This window comes from Mytilus californianus, unplaced genomic scaffold (genome assembly GCF_021869535.1).
Source record: "Mytilus californianus isolate M0D057914Y unplaced genomic scaffold, xbMytCali1.0.p SCAF_12, whole genome shotgun sequence".
Classification (NCBI taxonomy): domain Eukaryota; kingdom Metazoa; phylum Mollusca; class Bivalvia; order Mytilida; family Mytilidae; genus Mytilus; species Mytilus californianus.
This window is the reverse complement of record NW_026262604.1, coordinates 44,076,108-44,099,818: the sequence shown is the minus strand read 5'-3', so window position 1 is coordinate 44,099,818 and position 23,711 is coordinate 44,076,108. Positions and strand designations below refer to the sequence as shown.

General features: G+C 33.9%; 1 protein-coding gene across 2 annotated transcripts in view; it reads left to right on the top strand.

Annotated features, from left to right (window-relative positions):
• The first annotated feature begins 55 nt into the window (after positions 1-55).
• The window catches only part of LOC127721867 (uncharacterized), a 58,374-nt gene continuing 34,718 nt past the window's right edge, over positions 56-23,711 (top strand). Inside the window, exons 1-4 of one of the 2 annotated variants that reach the window (XM_052228675.1) lie at positions 56-337; positions 5,067-5,266; positions 18,768-18,918; positions 21,365-21,509. In XM_052228675.1, the coding sequence (XP_052084635.1) occupies positions 5,088-5,266; positions 18,768-18,918; positions 21,365-21,509 (475 nt within the window). In that variant the 5' untranslated portion in view covers positions 56-337; positions 5,067-5,087. Of the gene's footprint in view, positions 338-452; positions 508-5,066; positions 5,267-18,767; positions 18,919-21,364; positions 21,510-23,711 lie in introns of those variants that run through there. The other variant, XM_052228676.1, reaches the window with a different exon arrangement.

Here is a 23,711-nt window from a genome sequence, read left to right as displayed (position 1 = left end):
ACCTTAATTAAGGGTTACTTTTGCTGTTATTTTTAAGTAAAATTTTAATGCGGCGTGTCGAAGTGACAATTTCCATTATTTGAAGTTATTTGATTGTGTTACTGTCTCAAGTTTCTTTTTAATATCTAATCAGAGAGATCTATGTCTAGACTTTGATCAAATGCTTCTGATGTTACCGTCCACTAAAAATGTATGATACATTATCCGGAAAATCACTTCTTTTCCGTTATAGGTTTTATATTAGACCACCATGTTAGACTGGGCAGGTTCTTCTGTCTAAGTTTATAACCGATTGCAACAATTTTAAAGATGTTTAAAAAGTCGAAACTTGTGTAAGGTAAGTCAGTTAAGTCTTTCTGATATTTGACTCAGCTTGTCACAGCTCAAAACTATACGCATGTATACAGGAGGCGACTTGTTTATGTTTATAAACTCGGTTGAATCAGAATACCTACCATGTAGAAACTACCTTACCTTTCTAATTCAATTCAGGTAGATGCAATACAGGTAAACATGTACTTTACTTATTTTATTAATTTGTTCTAACAGAAATACTTATCATGATATTATATATGTAACGATTTATTATAAGCCCATTGGATGATCTTGAATTTAAAATACATAAAGATCCTAATTGCAAATGGCATTCATTAACTTTAATTTATGCTTCAATAAATATGTATAGCGTCATGAATAAATCTACCCGACATATTGGTCATGGTTGCTTAAATTTCTTCTCAATAATGTCTCGTTTATTTGAATTTTACATTTACGCTTTAGTATTTTTGTTATAGTATGTGTTGGAAAAATTAAAACGTAAAATAGTTATAGCGTGTATAAATTTACTAATTAAAATCAATATCAAAGCTTTGACAATTACATATTTTTCCTTTAATTTCACTATGATTTGTAAATTGAAATCAATACGGAAATGGCTGGGCTATTCTTCAATGGTTATGTTTAAATTAAAGTACACTATCACGATTTTGTTTGCCCTTAAGGAAGTAAACATCTGGTTAATATTAACTGAAATTCTATGGAGAGGGATTAAAAATGAAAACAATTAAAAACTGTAAATTTAGAAATTATTGCGATGCTTTTAGTACAATGTAGTAATCTGAAAATGTGACAGCATCATGATTCCAATAATAAAAAATAGCAGGGGTACTTCTTACAGTGATTTCAGAATCACCTTTTTTAAAGTGATTTAGGCATTGAAAAATTATTTTTTTTTTACAAAATCAGACACATGCAGACTTCTTAAAATCACTGAAACAAGGAATTTGAGAAGTAAAAATGTAAACACGTACTTCAATAAGTGTTCATAACATTTTCTTGATATTTTTACCACAAGCTTGATTTTTTTATTGGTTAAAAGACAAGGATTTCATTTTAAAAAACAAATATATGTATGCAGAAATTATCTTTTGCTGGATACGCCTATCAGCTTTTACAGTTTATTTCAAATATACATAAACTGGGATAATTTGTAGATCAGGATATAACCTTGAAGTTGAACATTCTAAGTGTAAAGAAGACCAATCAGGTTATTTAAAATTGTTGACCTTTGTTTGATTGTAAGAGTAGTTAATGAATATTTGATAACAGAAAAATTCCCAAGGGTACCTTTTAAGGCTTTAGTGCACTAACTTACTGCCCAAGCGGACAGATGAAATTGATTGATAATAACAAGAGAAAGGGTTAATTGATCTATATAGGAAAATTACAAAAAAAATGTCATCTTATATGGAAAATTAATGAAATTAGCTTTTGAAGATCTTAGGAAACACCAAAATCACTCAAATAGGTGATTACTGAAACTTTCAAATCACCAGAATATATTAGTCTTCACAGTAAACTTTTTGGACCACAGGCCCACATCCCATTTTTCAGAATTTTTTGTTTAAGTTTTTTAGGCCTGAGGACTAATTTTCAGAGGCCCACTAGGAAGTTTAGAAGCCTCGGGCTTCAGACTACTGGTTAATCATGAAGACTACTAATTAATAAAGTAATATATTGACACATTCCTATGAATAAAGGAAAATATGGAGTATGGATTGATGAAACAACAACCCAACAACACTACATACATATATGGTCATCATTGAGTCCAACAACAGACTAGTTGTCTGGGAACACAATTATTGCCCTTTAATTTTTGTAGCCTAGGATCCTGGCCCAACCTCCTCTTCGAGTCAGTAAGGCCAGACGTAATTCAATCCATGCAACTACTTTTCAGTGTCAAACAGAACTGAATATACTGTGCATGTGTGTGTTATATGAAGAATGAATATATTGATTGGATTGTTAATTAAACTGTTAATTCATGATGTAAATAAGTAATGTTTGGACTATTATTGCTATATAATAACTGGAATTTGCATTTTTTATGAATTTAAAAAAAGAATTTCAATTAAACTTGGCTATATAGATATTTCCTGCCATGTCAAGAAATAATCCTATCTCTCAATGCATCATTCTAACATCTAATTAATGAATACTGTAAATTCAGAAATTATTGCGTGCATTTATTATTGCAATTTTGTCATTTTAGACTAAAATGCGATATTGAGAAAAATCCTGTTTAATTCATATAAAAATTTCAAAATGAGAGTTTAAATTATTGCGATTATAACCCTGTCACATTTTTCGCAATAATAAAACATCGCAATAATTTCTGAATTTACAGTACATGTTGTTGTGTTCCTCTTGGCTCTACTGGTGAGCAGTGAGCAAGGATCACAAGCTATAGTTTGTGTTTTCTACAAATATAGTCACTAGTGTGAACAGTGTATTACTTGAAAAAAAGTATTTGTTGTATTAAGTGTCCTTACAGAAGTACTAATCAATTTGTTATTATATATATAACAATTAATTATAGACCATTGGGTGATCTTCAATTTAAAGCATAAATATTTTTATTGTAAATGGCATTTATTAATTCAAATTTATGCTTCAATAAATATGGATAGCGTCATGAATAAATCTACCTGACATTTTGGTCATGGTTGTTTAAATTTCTTCTCAATAATGACTCGTTTATTTAAATTTAACATTTACGCTTTCGTATTTTTGCTGTATGTGTTGGAAAAATTATAATGTAAAATAGTAAACATGTATTAATTTACTAATTGAAATCAATATCAAAGCTGTGACAATTGTAATGAATTGCATATTTTCCCTTTATTTTAACTATTATGAGTAAATTAAAATCAATATTGAAATGCTTGGGTTAGTCTTCAATGGTAAAGTTTAAAAGTAAACTAACACAATGGGTGGAGAGTTGTCTCATTGGCACTCATACCACATCTTCTTATATCTAACACAACTTTTGCCCTTAAGGAGGTAAATATCTGTTAACATGTTTAAGTTAATGGATATTTTATGGACCAGGATTAATAATGAAAAGAATTAATTGCATGTAGTACCAGTAATTGTCTGTTGAAATAAAATGAAGCAAAACATGAAACTGTTAATATATTGAAACATCCATGACATCCCTATGAATAAAGGATGATATGGATAATTCGTGGATGAATACAAACCCCTTAACATCAAATTGTCTATATTTGGAGTAAGAACTTATGAATTTTTCTATATTTTTGATATGATTTGTCCTAAAGTTGTACTCTAAAAATCTTGTTGAGAAAGTGCAGGTGAAATTTTTATTAATTTGCATTAATTGTTATAAAGAAATGCTCTACAAAATAACCGTGTTCTGAGGCCTAATGTCTGTACTAAACATGTATGTCAAGCTCTTAGGGGACAATCATATGATAAATCATTTTCTGGTGGTGATTTTGGAAATAAATATGCTCAAGCCTGATGAGAAATAAAATTTAATAATAAGTGAAAATCAAGAAAATGTAATAGGTATCCCCTTTATTGCCAGTACACCATGATATGTGTATAAATTTTGACATGTTTAGTGAGATTCACAGAAGATAATCCATCAACACCAAATTTCTGAACCTTGTTGAAAGGACAGAATAAAACCACCAAGAGACAAGTTATCAGTAGGGGCATCCAAATATTTTTTTTTGCAGATTTAAAAAAAAAATCTCCTCTGAAGGGTTGTTTTTGACATAGAAATTAAATCTCCTTGAAAACCTGCTCTTCTTATTTAAAAAATAATCCATTTAAGTATAAACATTAAAAACTTAATGGCACAAGCATTCAATTTGATGACTAGTACCTTCCTGTACGTGTCATGATTCTCTTTACAAAACAATAAATACTAAACTGACTAACTGGAAAAACATCAAATTCTCTAAGTGAAATAATATTTTTTAATGAACATATAATTTCATAAAATAATTCTAACTTCAAAATTATTCAACATACAGACATACGTATGACAACCTAAAGATACATACTACAGAATTACTTTAAAATCACGGAAGAAAAGATTCTCCCATGACAAATTGTCAACAAGAAGTCATGATGTTAAGGTGGTTTAGACTCCATTTTTAAATGTCATACAAGTGGGAGGTTTAGCTAACTATAAAACCAGGTTTAACCAACCATTTTCATCAGAAAATACCACCTGTACCAAGTCAGGAATATAACAGTTGTTTTCTACTGGTTCTGTTGGTTGATAATGTTATATTTTGTCAGTTTTTATGGATACCCCTTTTTGAATTTACCTTGGAGTTGGTATTTTTGTCATACTTTTGTGACTGACTCAGATTGTCAGATTTTCTAATGGAGGTCAGTGATTCTCAGGTCATACCCTATATAAAAATAAGATGTGGTATGATTGTCAATGAGACAACTATCCACCAGAGTTCAAATGAAGTAGATGTACCGGTAAGCAATTATAGGCAACCATATGGCCTTCAACAATGAGAAAGGTCCAATCGTTTAGTCGGTTATAAATGTCCCCCACATGAAAAATGTGAAACATTTCAAACAAGAAAACCAACGGCCTTTAGAATTTATGACAAAATAATTAACAAAAAACAAATATGATAGACATGAACCAACGACAACCACTGAACTACAGGCTCCTGTCTTGGAATGTGACAAGGTTAAACATCTTTGTTAGGGTTACTTTTTTCTTGTAGACAAGATGATTAGATAACAGGATGAAGGAGTGTGTAAACTGTGGCACTGCTGTAGAAGGGGCAGCTTGGTATGCTCTAGACCAGCAAGTGGCTACCGTCACAGGGGCACCAGTCAGTGCAACAGTGAGAGAGGGGCTGAATGAACTCTTCCAGAATAGAATAGATGATAAGAATAACACTGAGGCTGGACTGTGTGAAAGGTAGGATTATTTTTGAATTTTTCAAATTGTTAATGGATATTGCACGATAAATCTGTGAAGTATTAGTTAATACTGTGGAATGATTTATTTTCATGGGTATCAATTTTCATGGATTGAGGAGAAAATGTATTTTAATGGATACTAGATTTCGTGATTTTGTCCAAGTCTGCATACAAGACTATAGAAAATTTACACCTACAGGGGTAGATACACTTTTTAAATTTGTGGGTAGAACAGCTACACCCAGGAAATCTATGAAAATTGGTATCCCAGAATATTTACTCAACAGCAATCATCCTGTTTCATTTAATATAGAGACAAGCATTCTCAGAGTATTGCATGGCAATACATAGTCCCCTACTGGTTAAAAATTCATTGTACTGGAACAAAATGCTAACTTGATCTATAACTTGTCATGGTGTAAACTATATATATAAACAAATATCAAGTCAATAACTTCAAAAATGACAAAAAAAAGTGTGTGGAAAACTGATTATTTAAGTGAATTTTCCAAGGACCATAACTCTGCACAAAATCATCAGACCGGAACAAAATTCAAGCTTAATCTGTAACTTGTCAAGATAAAACAATATACCAAATATCAAATCAATATCTTAAAGCACGAAGAAAAAAAGCGTGGAAAACTGATTTGCTGGACAGACAGACAGAGTGCAAACCTAAAGTCCCCTTCGACTTCGTTGGTAGGGGACTAATAAGGAAATGTGTTAGTTGAAGGGTTGATCTTTCACAAACATGTTTAGTCCTGCCACATTTCTTATGTTCCTGTCTCTCTAAACCAGTTACCTGTTATTCAGTGATTGTCATTGGTTGTTGTCTGCATATATATGTTTTTCAGTTATTGTTTTTAGCATAAAGCAGGATGTTGTTTTCTCTTCTGAATAGTTTCACATTTTGTCATGCCTACAGGGCCTATTATAGGTTACAGCTCAATGCTGAAGGTCATATAGGTTTTCTGTCCTTGTCATTTGGTGTTTGGTGGATAGTAATGTCTCAATGGCAATCATTTCAAATCTCCTCATCTTTAGGGAGTACCATTTAACTTCAAGAGGGGGGGGTATGGTTTTTTTGTCTGAGTCAGAAAAATTTTTTCGCGCAAAGAACATTTAAAAAAAATTTTCAACGCTATCAATCAAATTATTTTTTTCAAAATTTAACACTATAAGGTATGGGGAAAATCTGGATTCAGAACAATTTTTTTTGTGATCTGCTTGACCACAACATTTTTTTTCCATCAAATTGGGGATCAGAATTTTTTTTCTTTGATGAAGAGACATGTATTGGGAAAAAACAAATTCCAATGAAATCTTTATGACTGATTATAAAATGCAGATTCTGGTATACATGATGTAATATTAATATACTGTAAATTCAGAAATTATTGCGATGTTTTTATTAATGCGAGTAATGCAACTGAATGAGTATCGCAATAATAAAAACTCGCATTCTGATATTGGTCCATATAACTGTATGCAGATTTTCTCAAAATCGCAATAATTTATCTTGTATTTCAGTCCATTCTTCAAAATTCGTAAAAATAAATGCACACAATAATTTCTGAATTTACAGTATCTAGTTTCCTGCCTCCAAAGTTTTATTTGAGATCTTATGAAGAGTTAAACAGATATTTAAAAACATGTTATTTTATGTGACCAACAGTTTTTTATTTAAATCTTTTAAAAGGACTTTTATGACAGATAAGTAATGTCAAGGTCTGGATATTTTTACTTCCTGTTTGAAGTACTTTCAAACATATTTAATGACTTTAAATGTACAAACCGATAGGAACACTTAAGAATGTTGTGCTTTGAAGTGTGAAATTGATAATTTCAACCAAAACTAAGATTTTTTTGAAAGGTTTCATTTCACAGTCATAATATAACTTCCCTATTCAGTAGGGAAAATTTTTCTGTATAGACAATGGAAATTCAATAAGACAGCACATTAAAAACAAAAAAATAGACATCAAATTATCACTACAGTCTATAAAACTGCAAATTAACAACATTAAGACGAGTACAATCAAAGAGACAGAAAATTAACAGTTCAGTCAAAGAGACAGAAATTTAACAGTTCAGTCAAAGAGACAGAAATTTAACTGTTCAGTCAAAGAGACAGAAAATTAACAGTTCAGTCAAAGAGACAGAAAATTAAAAGTACAGCCCGACAGTAAATTAAAGTATGGTCAATGAAACAGCAAATTAACTGTAAAGTCAAGGAGACAACAAAATAACAGTACAGCCAAAGAGACTTCAAATTAACAGTACAATCAACTAGACAGCAAATTAACAGTACAGTCAATATGATAGCAAATTAAAAGTACAGTCAATAAGTCAGCAAATTCACAGTACAGTCATTTAGACAGTAAATTCACCTACAGTTATTAAGACAGCAAATTAACAAGAAAAATGAAACAGAAAATTACCAGTTTGGTCAGACAGCAAATGACAAGTACAGTCAATGAGACAGCTACTTAACAACAAAAAGTTAGACCTCAAATTAACAGTATGTTCAAAAAGACAGAAAATAACAACAAAAATGAGATAGAAAATCAACAGTACAGTGAAAGAAACAGAAAATTAACAGTACAGTCAGTTAGCAAATTAACAGTATAGCCTATGAAACAACAAATTGACAGTACAGTCAATGAGACTTCAAACTAAAAGTACAGATGTTTAGACAGAAAATTAAAAAAAATGAGACAGAAAATTAACAGTACAGTACTACAGTAATTAACGGTACAGTCAAAGCAAATTAACAGTACAGTCAACTTGAGTCAAGGAGACAGCAAATTAACAGTACAGTCAATGAGACAGCAAATCAACAGTACAGTCAATTTGACAGTAAATTAACAGTACAGTAAATATTTATTTATCTCAAGACAGAACTTCTCTCAATGTATGAGTATAGATATTGGGGTTTATACATCTATTTTGTGAGTTTGTTTACAGTTCACAGCATCAAATGTAGGAAGAAATCATTTTCAAGTTATAGATTACCTTGATTGCATTGAGTTACAAAAGACTGTAGATATTAAAAACTGCATATAAAAAATATTTTTGAAAGAAAGTGCTCTTATCTGTAAAGTTTCTGTTAGAAGGCTTTAAATGTACCAAGTTTTCTCCTTAGAATTTTCCAATAGCATCATGGGAATTTGAAATAGCAAAGATGATAGCACCACATTAATAATAAATCTATAATAAAATCTATTCAGATTGAACCATTGTAAAAGATCTATAGTACCAATGGTACCATGATGTTATAAGGCCTAGGGGAGATTCCTGACAACACTGGTTTACCTCTAGTATTTAGTATACAGATCAATTTCAGCTTCTACTTGTATTATTTTTCAATCATAAATTTACTTAAACAGAACGATAAAATTGGTAATAACTTCCTGATGAATGTATAAATATATACCACTTCAACTTCACTTCTTCTTTACGGAAATATTAGATTAAAAATATCATGGATGTATTCGTTAGTAATATAATTCTTTGAAATTGTTAACAATATTATTTTTGGATTGGACCTTCTTTTTTATCTACCAGTACCTTAAAATATGTGTTACATTAGCTGATTCAGGGATTCAGGGGATGGGGTGGGGGGTGGAGGGGGGGGGGGGTGGAGTGTTCATGTTGTTGGAACACCCCTTTTTTGTTTGTCTGTTGTTTTTTTTTAAATAATGTGAATGTGTTTTATGGTGTTCCGAAGTTTGGCCCCCCCCCCCCCCCCCCTTTTCAAAATGGCTGAATCCATGCCTGTGTTATGATTTTTTAAGGAAAATACAGAAAAACGTGTTAAATGTACGCTAGCTATTTCAAAAAAATATTCTGCAACTGCATGTGGATTGTGGAGTAAGGCAGTGAAATCTTTAAAAAGGGCTGAAAAAATACATAACTGAATGAGCTGTTTTGATCATATTCTTAAACTGATTCTGGAAAGATGGATAATTTTTTTCACTTAGATATGATAAATAAATGTTTACCCAGTTAGATACTTAAAAGTATGATGATAATAATTATAACTTCCACTCTAAAAGTGGGGCTATACTACATTCACCTTGTCCATTCCTAATGCTTTATAAAGATAAGGAGATGTGGTACATGTATGATTGCCAATGAGACATTACTATCTATCAAAGTTCAATTGAAGTGGATGTTAAAGCAATTATAGGCAACTAACTGTATGACCTTCAACAACGAGAAAAAACTTGGTTCATTTGTCAGAAAAATATTTTTGTCACACTTTTGTCAGGTATTATGGAACAGAATGACTTCATACTTGATAGGCAACTTGAAAGTGATGAGTTGTAATGTTTGAGCACTTTTCAGATTTGTCAGGTACATTTTTACTGTATGTTGATATTTGTATTTTCCAAAAGGCTGAATGAACTTAATTTTTTTGTCACACATTTCTCCACTAAGCAGAATGACTTCATATCTGGCCTGCAGCTCAGCAGTGAATCATTGTCTTGCAATAATTATATGTATTTAAGACTTGAATTCTTCTATTTGTAATTTTATTGGGGTGTAAAAGTGTTGATGGAAGCCCATTTGGTATAATGCATGGAAGTGCTACATACTGAAAATGAGTACACATTCAACACTTTTACAACCCTACAAAATTACTAGAAGCATTCAATTATTACAATTATATTTTTATGCTACAAACATGAAATAACAAGCTATATCAAGTTTTTCTTTGTTTCCTTTCCATTTTTGTGACATTAATAGAAGAATGTGCAGTCATGAATGTTGCATTTTATTGGGTATTAAAATTTGATTTTAGACTTTCTGACAATTGGTCTCTTCCAATAACAAATAAGGATTCTTATAAAACATACCGGTGTCATTTGGTATTTTGAACCCCATGGAAAATTGACCCCCCCCCCCCCTGTATGGAAAATGGGGGTAAATCGAACCCCCCTGTTTTTTCCCTTCTAGATAATTATTAGAACATTATACATTATTTTAAAGATTATTATAGATTGAAAATCAGACATACAAAAATGGGAGGTAAATTTTCCATGGTAGGAAAAAAAAATACCATGGCTTGGTATAAGTGCTCTGAACATGCTGAAGACTTTACCAACAAAATTTCATTCAAAATACTTATTGAAGTATTATGACTAGACCATGTTCCTTGAATGCTTTGATTATTTGAAATCCTAACATATAAAGGGAGTTAAATTTACCATGGTAAAAAAGGGGAGGGGGTCAAATTACCACAGCTCAGTAAAATTGTAAAAACATCTTTAAGATATGATTTACATGAACCATATATTAATTAGAGTATTAAAACTTTGAAAAGTGATTTGAAATAATTGGATTTTTATACGACCGCAAAAAAAAATTTTGCGGTCGTATATTGGTATGACGTTGGTGTCGTCGTCTTCGTCCGAAGACACATTGGTTTTCGCACTCTAACTTTAGTTTAAGTGAATGGATCTCTTTGAAATTTTACCATAAGGTTCAATACCACAAAAGAAAGGTTGGGATTGATTTTGGGGGTTATGGTACCAACAGTTAAGGAAAAAGGGGCCAAAAATAAGCATTTTTGTAACTTCCAGACATAACTTGTGTGTTAGTGTATGGATCTCTTTGACATTGTACCACAAGGTTCCATATCACAAAGGGAATGCTGAGATTGATTTTGGGGGTAATTGCCTCAAAATTTTAGGAATAGGGGCCAAAAAAGGGGCAAAAAACAAGCATTTTTCTAGTTTCATGACAATAACTTGTGTGTAAGTGTATGGATCCTTCTGAAATTGTTCTACAAGGTTCCATATCACAAAGGGAAAGTTTGAATTGAGTTTAGGGGTAATTGCTTAAAACATTTAGGAATAAGGGGCCAAAAATAAGCATTTTTCTAGTTTCCAGACAATAACTTGTGTTCAAGTGTATGGATCTCTCTGAAATTGTACTGCAAGGTACCATACCACAAAGGGAAGGCTGGGATTGAATTTAGGGGTAATTGCCTCCAAATTTTAGGAATAAGAGGCCAAAAAGGGGCAAAAATCAAGCATTTTTCTAGTTTCAGGACAAATAGAGTGTAAGTGTATGGATCTTTATGAAATTGTACTACAAGGTTCCATATCACAAAGGAAAAGCTGGTTTTATAGCTATAAATACGTTACCATCATAAATTCTAAATTCTGAGTGTAACCCCAATTGCGTCATAGGTCAGATGGAAAATCCCGACTAAAAATAAACGTACTCTCACTGGTCCGGACATATACCCCTGTTTGCCCATATTCTCCCATTCAATTTCCATCTGCGACATCGGTCACACGTGCAAATATATACAGATTCAACAGAGAAGTGTTTAGTTGTTTGTAAAGTTTTTGAATAGCTTAATTGCTTTTCATATTGTGTATATTATTGGAAATTTATTCCCTTGTTTAGCTTGAATTTCTAAACAAATTATTTGTGTTTTTTTGACTAAAGTAAATTTTATTATGGACTTTAATTTGAATAGTCCGTATGTAAATATTCCTGGTTCGGACTATCTCTTAGATGGGTCACTACCTTTAAGTCCCCCCCAAACTACCAGTACAATGACCGGAGTTTCGACAACGGTGTCTGGTAATGCTACCTATCCGACCCTTTCACAAGGTTCGGCCATGCATTTTGGGGGGGTACCTACATCAACTTCGGTGACTCATACTTTATCTAGGCCTGTTAATTCATCGGGTACTATTAGTTCTGTCCCAGGTACAGCTATGGGCTTGAACTTGCCAGGTTCTAGACCCCCATTATCCTATTGTGGGTATATGCTTCCCAACACGGGCACACAACCTTTACCCTCATGGTCTCAGCCACCTTGGCCACAGTCTTACCCTTATGGTGGGTTTATGCCAAACCAACCTGGTTTTTGGCCTTATAGGGACAATTTCTATGGTCCCCCTTCTGGGGTAGCTACTGCACCACCTTTAGCTCCTGCTCCACCCGTAGCAGTATCTTTGACTCCTGCAGTAGCTCCTTCTACCACCGTACCTGACTCTCGAGCTCAATCTTCTAGCTCTTCTCATGGTACTCAGGGTTCTGATCATGCATCATCTTTGGATGGTTTTCAGAAGTTGCTTTTGGACTTTGGTGAGTCTTTCAAGGCTGAATTTAGTACTCTATCCAGTCGTATGTCTCTACTGGAGAATAGAGTTTCTTCTCATCAACCTTCTCCAGCTAAGTCTGTAGAATGTGATGAGAGGGAGGATGACGAGCTTTCTGTTTCCCCTGGGAGTCATGAAAGGGCTTTCCTCACTGATGAGGATGTTGAAAGTTCTTCTTCTCCCAAGGTATCGAAGACGGCCCCTGAGCCTTCTTCTAAGTCAGCTCAACAACCTCCCACCAAGGAGACTGAGGATCCTCCATCCTTGAAGGATCTTAGGGATAAGGTGTATACCTTGATGAGGGATGAAGCACATATCCCTTTTGCCTCTCCTTCCAAGCCGAAGAAACCTTCTTCAACTTTTGAAGCTTCCTGTGGTATTTCTCAGGATACTGTGACTTCTCACAATTCTTTTCCTGAATCTGGCCATATGGCATTTGCTTTACAATTTATTAATGAAGGTATCGCTAATTCTGCTAGTGAAAAGGTTGCTAATAACAATATCTCTGGATTTGGAATGTCATCCTTTTCTGATCAGGTTAAGTACAAGGATTTTGATATCTTCGATTCTTCACTGGGTAGACTTGTTCCCAGTTGTGACAAATCTATGTCATCTTTATTGGGAAAAAAGCCAGTAGATGGTCTTCGTCTCACTCAACCTGTTTGGTCAAAGACTGAGAATCTCCTTCGTAGTGCTTCTCAAGTTCTTGGCACAGCCGAACATTTTCTAGCTGCAACCGGACATTTGCTTAACAGCGAAGATTCGGTTGTTCCAGCAGAAGTACGATCCTTCTTACTTCAACTGGATAAAGCTCTAGGTTCATCTCAGTTGCTTTTAATGGGTTCTATTGCTAATTTCACCCTATCTAAAAGAGCAGAGTTTCTTGAAAACATTTCTGTTGCTGAGCCTTTGAAAGATTCTTTACTGAAATCTCCACTTACTAACAAGATGTTTGGTTTACCCTTACAGCGGGTTCAAGAGGAACTCAGCAAAAACCCTCCTCCAGTTAAAGTTAGTGTACAAGTTACTAATGGCAAGAGGTCGGTTAATGCTACATCTAGTTCTACTAGTACTTCTGCTTCAGGTGGTCCTCCTTCTTCTGCTAAGAAAAGGAAGAATAACTACGGCAAACCGCAGAACAAACCCAATAACTCCGGAAAAAGCTCAGGTAAGCCTTCTGGTGGTTTTAAGGGTCCCAAGAAACCTGGGTCTAGTACCTAGGTTCTTGCCCCCTCGTACGTTATTGACAGCTTCCCCAGGGGAAAATTTACAACAAGTTCCTCAAAAATCAATACCAGTAGGGGGGAGGTTAAGTTTTTTCCTAAATCAGTGGAAGAAAATTACCTCAGACTGTTATGTGCTGTCAATAATTCGAGGGGGATTAACACTTCAGTTCAAGAACCCACCTCCTCTGTCTGCAGTTCCGATAAGTTTGTCTCATACTCAAGACCCAGTCAAGTATCAACTTCTATCAGTAGAAGTGGACACAATGTTACAAAAATCTGCAATAGAGGAGGTGTCGCTCTTAACTCTGTCTCCGGGATTTTATTCCCGTCTTTTTCTGGTTCCAAAGAAGACTGGAGGAATGAGGCCGGTCATAGACCTATCTATTCTGAACAACTTTCTTATTGTTCCCCATTTCAAAATGGAAACCAACAGATCAATCAGGGCTTCAATCCTTCCAGGAATGTGGACTACTTCTCTGGATCTTTCAGATGCTTATTTCCACATTCCCATTTCCCATACTTACAGGAAATACCTTCGCTTCGTTTGGAACAACAAAGTTTTCCAGTTCAAGGCTCTCCCTTTTGGCCTGTCTACAGCCCCTTTGGCTTTTACCAAAATCATGCAGGCAGCTATAGCTCACCTACATTCCCTGTCTATTCAGATTCATTCCTACCTGGACGATTCCCTTCTCAAGGAATTTTGCCCAATCAAATTGAGGGTTCAGACAGATTTGGTCATCAATTGTTTTCTGTCCCTAGGCTTCCTAATCTCTTGGAAAAAGTCAGAGATAATTCCTTCTCAAGACTTTGTTTTCCTGGGAGAACATTTCCTAACCAGTGTAGGCCTAGTCCTCCCACCAGAGGAAAAATTTACAAAACTATGTCAGAAAATACATTTATTCCTGACGGTTCAATCAGTCACAGCACGTCAATTCTTGCAACTTCTGGGTCTATTGAACTCACTGGCAGATGTAATTCCATTGGGACGACTTCACATTCGTCCGCTTCAGTTTTATCTGCACAAGTTATGGATTCCAGCTTCACAAGAATGGGAAGCATTGATTCCAATCACTCAGCCTTTATTTCCACACCTTCAATGGTGGTTAGTACGGGAAAATGTAATGAGGGGCCTATGTCTGTCCCCTCAAGTTCCCAGTCTAACATTATTCACAGATGCCTCCACCCTCGGTTGGGGAGCATATCTGGAGGGGCTTACAATCTCGGGAGTCTGGAATCCAGATCTTTTAGAAGAGCATATCAATGTATTGGAAATGAAAGCAGTTCTGTTTGCACTGAATCATTTCCAAATGTCTCTAAAGAACCAGTCTGTCATTCTGGCCACGGACAACACAACAGTTGTAGCTTATCTCAAGAATCAGGGAGGAACTCATTCACCTTCTCTTTATCAGATAGCCAGAGACATTCTCCTTCTGTGTTTTCAACTCCAGGTTCATCTAGTGGTGAGACATATTGCGGGGCACCTCAATATTCTAGCCGACACTCTATCCAGATCCCTTGCTCCAGTAAACACGGAGTGGGAACTACTTCAAGTAGTTTTCAAAGCTGTGACTCTTCATTGGGGGTCACCTCAGATAGATCTGTTTGCGACCAGTCTCAATCACAAACTTCTAACATTTGTGTCTCCGGTTCCAGATCCAAAATCTTTTGCGGTAGACGCAATGAGCCTATCTTGGAAAGGAATGTTCGGGTACGCCTTCCCTCCTTTCAGGTTTCTCTCCCCAGTACTTCAGAAAATAGCAGGGGAAAATTGCAAGATCATAGTTATTGCTCCAGCATGGCCGAAACAGTCTTGGTTTCCAGACCTTCTGCGCCTATCATGTGCTTGTCCTCTAGTTCTACCTCTGAGACCAGACCTTCTGTCTCAAATCAAGGGCAAGGTTCTTTATCAAAATCCAGAAAAACTTCATCTACACGCCTGGCTTCTCTCAGGGTTAGCCTCAGAAAGAGAGGTTTTTCTGAAGGAGCAACCAAGCATCTCACAAAGTCTGTCAGAGACTCCACTAGCATTGTCTATGATGCAAAATGGTCAATCTTCTCAGATTGGTGTAGTGAGCGGGAAATTGATCCTTTCCAAGTCACTGTACAACAATTAGCAGACTTTCTAGTTTTTCTTTTTGAATCCAAAGGATTATGTCCCTCTACTATTAAGGGATATAGATCAGCTATTTCAAGAACTATTCATATTTCTGGTGGCCCAGATTTTGGAAACAATGAGCATATTTCTCTTTTGGTTCGTAGTTTTAGTCTTGAAAGACCAAGACAAAAAACTTTAGTTCCTAAGTGGGACCTTGGACTAGTTTTATCCTTTTTAAAACTTCCTCCTTTTGAACCAGCAGAAACAATAGATTTAAGGTTTCTTTCCTATAAATGCTGTTTTCTTTTAGCTTTGGCTTCTGGACGGAGAAGGAGTGAAATCCATGCCTTCTCTATTTCTGATGCTTGCCTTCGATTTAACAGGGATAAATCTTCTGTTACTCTTTTAACGGATCCTGCTTTTTTGGCAAAGAATCAGATTCCAGATAAGGGTGCAGAATCAGTCGTGATTCCTGCACTCCCTAGCGATTCTATTTCTGTACTTTTATGTCCAGTAAGAATCCTTTCTATTTATCTGGATAGAACGAGTAGTTTACGTTCTGTTTCTAACTCAAGACTCTTTATTCCTATTAAAAAAGGAATCTCAGATCTTTCTGTTAAAACTATTTCTACTTGGATATGCAAATGCATATCTTTAGCTTATGGTTCTTCTAAGTCAGAACTTTTAAATAGTTTTAATGTTAAAGCTCATGATGTTAGGGGTATCTCTACATCCTGGGCTCTGTTTAACAGTGCATCTTTAGAAGAGGTACTGTCTGCAGGTTTCTGGAGAAATGAGAACTCTTTTATATCTCATTACCTCCAATCTATGGCTACTTTTGCCGAGAGTTTATACTCTCTTGGACCTATAGTTTCAGCACAAAGATTGAACTTTCCTCCTGTTTCTTCTGTTACAGGGGATTCAGCTTTACGTTAGATTCTGTTACTCAGAATTTATGATGGTAACGTATTTATAGCTATAAAATATTCAAATTTTAAAGTAAATTTGGATTTTATTAGATAAATACTTACCATCATAAATTATAGGTCCCACCCACCTCCCCTTCATCCCCTTTCCCTACGTTTCTGTCTTGAGGAAATTGAATGGGAGAATATGGGCAAACAGGGGTATATGTCCGGACCAGTGAGAGTACGTTTATTTTTAGTCGGGATTTTCCATCTGACCTATGACGCAATTGGGGTTACACTCAGAATTTAGAATTTATGATGGTAAGTATTTATCTAATAAAATCCAAATTTACTTTAAAATTTGAATAGTTTGAGTTTGGGGGTAATTGCACTAAACGTTTAGGAATTTGGGGCCAAAAAGGGGCCTAAAAACAAGCATTTTTCTAGTTTCCAGACAATAACTTGTGTTCAAGTGTATGGATCTCTCTGAAATTGTACTGCAAGGTACCATACCACAAAAAGAAGGCTGAGATTGAGTTTGGGGGTGATGAATCATAAGGGGGTTCAAAAATTTGGGGGAGGGATTTTTTTTTCCTTTTTTTTTCTTTAAAATTTTCCATTTTAAATTGGTTATTTCTGATTTATATATAAAAGCAAATAATAATAATATGGTTTGAATAGGTAAATTAATTTTTTTTAAGTTCTTAGACCACATTCATTCTGTGTCAGAAACCTATGCTGTGTCAAATATTTAATCACAATCCAAATTCAGTGCTGTATCAAGTTTGAATGTTGTGTCCATACTTGCCCCAACTGTTCAGTGTTCAACTTCTGCGGTCGTATCAAGCTGCGCCCAGCGGAGTATTTTATTGAAATAAGAGGTGTATAGACAATGGGGTTCATGGCAGGGGGGGGGGGGGGGGAGGGGGGTAAAAAGAATTCATATCTAAGAAAAATTGCTAAATAATCTTTTTCAACATGTTTCATATACACCAAAATACTAGTTAGAGCATTACATGTATAACCATGTAAAATAGTTTGAATAGATATGATTTGTGAAATTTGAGGTGTAAAGTGGGGGGTTCATGCATCAATACTATGGCCAGGGGAGGGGGTCAAAATACCATGGCTAAGAAAAATTTTCCAAACATCTTTTCAAGCTTGTGAAATGCATACCAACTTCTTATTGGAGTATTATTACTATGTAAAGGAGTTAGAATAGCTAGAATTTTTGAGATTAGAGGTCTATAGTAGGGGGTTCAATATACCATGGCAGGAGGGGGGGGGGGGCAAAATACCATGGCTAAGTAAAATTTTAACATGCTGGGAAAGATGTTTTAAAAATTTTACTTAGCCATGGTATTTTGACCCCCTTCCATTGTATATTGAACACCCTACTATAGTCCTCTAATTTCAAAAATTCTAGCTGTTCTAACTCCTTTACATAGTAATAATACTCAAATAAGTAGTTTGTATGTATTTAACATGCTGGAAAAGCTGTTTTGAAAATTTTACTTAGTCATGGTATTTTGACCCCCCTCTGCCATGGTATATTGAACCCCATACTATAGACCTCCAATTTAGAAAAAAATCATAGCCTACATATTGTACATTAGATAATCTGCAATACTATTTATCTAAAACAGGGGGGTTCAATTTTCCATGGTGGGGTTCAAAATACCATATGGGAAAAATGACCCCGGGGTCAATATACCATGTGGTATAATGACCCCGGGGTCAATTTCCCATATGGTATATTGACCCCGGGTTCACTATTCAGGGGGGTCAAAATACCATATGACACCAGTACATATAATGTAATTATTAACACTTCAAAGCTCTTTCAGTTTTCTGATTTTATGAATTAGTAATGACACTCATGGCAGTATGCTTAAGACAACAACTCTGTAATGCTACTTCTTATTACTGATTCATCTCCATTTGCTTGTTGGTTTACAGTGCATTCTATACAATTTATATTTCAAAATACAAAAAAAAAATGATTTTGAAAATTGTTTAGTTTTTAGTTTCTAACTTCTATTACATTTGGTTTCTGATCGGTCTCATTGGCAGTCATATCACATCTTTTTTTTTTGTACATGGTCATATGTGTGAACTTTAATCAATTTTCTGTTTATTTCAGATGCTTTAATTTGTTGTCTGTTGCTATCAGTATGAAGAGAACATCAGCAGATGCTTTAGAAAATTTTATATCAACCTCATCAAACGTCCATGTCAGAAACCTCAATGCTCCATTGTTATATGATCACCTGAATACAGAAATTAATACCAAGGTTTGTGAAAACTTGAATTTAATACAAAAAAAGCTTTTAGACTTTGTATCATTTCTACAGTATGTGGACAAAAGTAATTCCTATTTCAATATTTTCTAAATTATTCTATAAAAATAAAAAAGAAAAATACTTTGTACTCATTTCCAAACAGCTTTTCATGAAACTTGCATCATTAAACTATGAACTACTTGTAGTTTTCGATATACATTTTTATAGTATTGTTTAAATTTAGTTTTCAGGAATACATGAGTTTAACATGAACAAAATTTTTTTAAGTCACAAGTTACTATTTGTATATATTATATAGTATTGTGACATCAACATCTATAAATCTTAACTAAAGTTTAAAAAGTAAATAATGAAATATTGAAAATTGCAGTTTCAAAACTTATTTGACAGTAGTCATAAGAAACCACAAATACTTCTCAGATCATTAGTGAAAATTTCCTGAAAATCCAAGCAGTAAAGCTCATAAGAAGCGTTGGAATAATTATTACTTTATATAAAATACATTAGGAATAAAAAAATTAATAAAATTGGTTGACATTAGATAAACATCAGTGCTTTAGATTTTTATTTTTGCTTCTGTCCACACAAGGAAACAATATGCGTACCCAGTATAAGGTTTTAACTGTTTGATACAATTTGTGATTCCTAAACAGAAATATGCTGCTAAGCTCTTGTAACTAAGGACATGCATATATCCAAATATAAAACTCAACCCTTCTTCATGAAGACAGTTCAATTATCCTGAATGGCAAAGTATTGTACAGAACGCATTTCAAAGGACAAAACTAGTGAAATTTTATGAAAACTGACTTTATAAAACATGAATTTATACCCCACATTTAATTAAATTTGAAGTTCAAGTGATTTTGTAAATATGCTAAAACTAAAGTTACAACTCCCTCTGGTAAAGTTGGTAGTTTTTGTTGGTCAGTATAGGCCCTTTCTGTTTTATAGTCTCAAATTTAGCTTTTCTCATCACTTGGCATCCGTCGTCCGTCATCGTTAACTATTACAAAAAATTTCTCCTCTGTAAAATTACTCGGCCAAATTTAAACAAACTTGGCCACAATCATCATTAATATTGGGGTATCTAGTTTAAAAAATGTGTCTGATGACATCGCCTGCCAACCAAGATGACCAACATGGCTAAAAATAGAACATAGGTGTAAAATGTTTTGTGTATTATTTTGAAAACCATAATAAATAGAGGAAATCTGACAGGTGCACAAATGTTTAGAATGTTGAGCTCTCAAAATTTTCAAACAACTTCTTATAGGAGCTATTGCCCTTAATTAAATGACAAATTTTACCATTTTTTTTCATTTTTGCCTATTATCTTGAAAACTATAATAGATAGAGAAAAACTTTAAAATGCCAAAATGATCAGCAAGACAAGTTCTACATAAAGATTCAACATGGTCAAAATTGTCAGTCAACTCCTTTTAGAGTTATTGCCTTTGATGACGAGTTTTGCCAATATTTTTTGCGTTTTTGCCTTATATCTTAAAAATTATAGTAGATGAGGATTTTTTTTACCCTCTTTTGTGTTTTGAGAAAAAACTAAAGAAGATAGAGAGAAACTAAACAGACTAAATGATCAGCAATCCAAAATCAACAAAACAGAGATTTTTGTCATGAATTTTATTCTTGTCTACAGTGTAGGAGAGTGTCCTTTGTTGAATATGCACATAGACCAAATGAGCGACACAGGCTCTTGAGAGCCTCTAGTTCTATTTTCTATTGTTTTTATCGTTTCCAGCATTAACCCTTGTTGTCTGCAATCCCTGTTCTCATTTAATTGTCCTTTTTCATGCTAAAGAAATCTAATGACTGAGAGAATTTATTATAATATTATTATAAGCAAATAGTAACATTTTATATATATGTGAATTTAGTGAATAAACATTAATGTTTTACATCTAGAATCAATTTCATTTTTTAAGGAGCATTGCAAATCTTTTCTTATCTAAATTTACTTTAAAAGTTACCATACAAATCACAGTTCTTCCATGGATCATAAAACACCAACAGACAAACACAATTCGAAATATTTGCTCTATTAAAATCATTTTATTACACTTTGATTGATTTGTTATTTTCATTTATTACTGCAAATTTTGAAATTTATGAGTGCACTAATTATTGTGTTTGTTAACAACAGAAAAACATGCAAGATCAATTTTGTGATTTCTGGAAATGCTGTATACAAAAAATGCTATCAAATTTATAAAATGCAAGTTTTTATTATTCATTCATTCATTCATTCATTCATTCATGTCTTTATTTCCTCATAATTGAGATATAATGAATACACCCAAATTAACTAAATATCACACAACATAAAGAATAAACGAAATAGGAATTGATAATTAAAGTTAATTTTACAAAACTTTGAAGACTAGCAGTTAATTGAATATAATTTTATTTATTATTTCAGTTAGTTTTACAAGAAGGTGTAGACTGGTACTCAGTGATAGCAGACATACCTAAGAACAATGTTATCTGTTATGGTTCTACGGTAGCTATAGAGTACATTAACTCCATACAGGATCAGATAAACCAGTTCTTTTCTTTTTGTTCAGGTAAGTTATCTCCCCTTCAATAGTTCTACTGTAGCTATATAGTACATTAACTCCATACAGGATCAGATAAACCAGTTCTTTTCTTTTTGTTCAGGTAAGTTATCTCCCCTTCAATAGTTCTACTGTAGCTATATAGAACATTATTTCCATACAGGATCAGATAAGCCAGTTCTTTTCTTTTTGTTTAGGTAATTTATCTTCCTTGCGTTAGTTCTACTGTAGCTATAGAATACATCAAATCCATTCAGATCAGATAAACCAGTTCTTCTCTTTTTGTTCAGGTAATTAATCTCCCCTTGCATTAGTTCTACTGTAGCTATTTAGTACACTAATTCCATACAGGATCAGATAAACCAGTTCTTCTCTTTTTGTTCAGGTAATTTATCTCCCCTTGCATTAGTTCTACTGTAGATATATAGTACATTAATTCCATACAAGATCAGTTAAACCAGTTCTTCTCTTTTTGTTCAGGTAATTTATCTCCCCATGCATTTAAGTTCTACTGTAGCTATATAGTACATTATTTCCATACAGATTCAGATAAACCAGTTCTTCTCTTTTTGTTCAGGTAATTTATCTCCCCTTGCATTAGTTCTACTGTAGCTATATTGTGCATTAATTCCATACAGGACCAGATAAACCAGTTTTTATTCTAGTAAGTTATCTCCCCTGTTTGATGGACTGTGGTATATAACATGTATAATCCATAGATACAATACAAAATCAAATACCTATTTCTTACATTTTATGCAAGTACACACAGGATAACTCACCTAAGAATCACTCATGGCAATGAACATTTTTTCCACAGTGATTGTTGATTGATTGGTGCTTTACGCCACTTTCAGCACTAGTGGCTATTTCTTGACTCAGTATTTATTGGTGGAGGAACAGGAGTGCCTGGAGAGAACCACCAAACTTTGGTAGGAAAACTGACAATCCTAGTCAATTAAAATTGGAGTTGAATGTACCTCAGTGTTGACAGGCTGGTGAAACAGTAGTTAAACTACTTAGGCCACTCAACAACCGAGTCACCTTACCTATTTACCGGATTTGTAATAACATAATCAACACTACGGGTGCCACATGTGGAGCAGGATCTGCTTACCCTTCCGGAGCACCTGAGATCACCCCCAGTTTTTGGTGGGGTTTGTGTTGCTTAGTCTTTAGTTTTCTATGTTGTGTCATCTGTACTATTATTTGTCTGTTTGTGTTTTTATTTTTGGCCATGGCGTTGTCGGTTTGTTTTCGATCTATGAGTTTGACTGTCCCTCTGGTATCTTTCGTCCCTCTTTTACAGTGATTGTGGAAGGTTGAACTCTGAAATATCTTTCTGTTTAATCATTACTTGATATAAAAGTCTGGATAAGGGGTCAATAATTTCTGTATTCGTTCAATGTTTTGCCTTTATCTTTAAAAATAACTCCTATTCTGTAAAATTCTCAGGAAAATGATTTTATAATCAAAATTTTCTGTAACTAGATGATTTCTTTATTCTGTACAGCATTCATTTCAATAATCAGTACATTTATTGTATTAACTAATTTTTGTATTTTCCTCAGTTATTCTTATACTTTTGCACCCCTAATTAATCTCTATTCTTTATATTTGTTGCTCATTTTTCTCTATTCTGTAAACCCGTCCAGACCCTTATTTAAAGTCAGGGTCGTAAACCAGAGTGAGATCACCTTCCATCACCTGCAATCAAACTGTTTTTAGATATGTTTTGTCATAAATCAGGACGTTATATTTGTTTGGTTGAATTGTTTCACATTTTGTCATGTAAGGGTCTTTTATAACTGACTATTCAGTATGGGTTTTGCAAATTTTTGAAGACCGTACATTGACCTGTAGTTGCATACATCCACGCCATTTGGACTCTTTAGTTATCTCATTGGCAATCATACCACATATCTTTATTTTATATAGGAAGGTAGGTAAAATAATTTCATCTTTTTCAGAAAATTTACATAGACTACATTTATATGCAAATTTTAAAGACTCAACAGTGCTTAAACTAAAATGTCTGCACCTTGACAGTGCTAACAAAAATGTCCATAAAAGTGTTACCGTAAGAATGAAAAAAATTTATGATAGGTAGGGAAGCATGAAAACTTAAATTTTATTCAGGCCTTATATTGATTATTTCCTCAGTAAAAACAGCGATCTGAAGTTGGTGAATTTGAACTACTATAGCCCTCT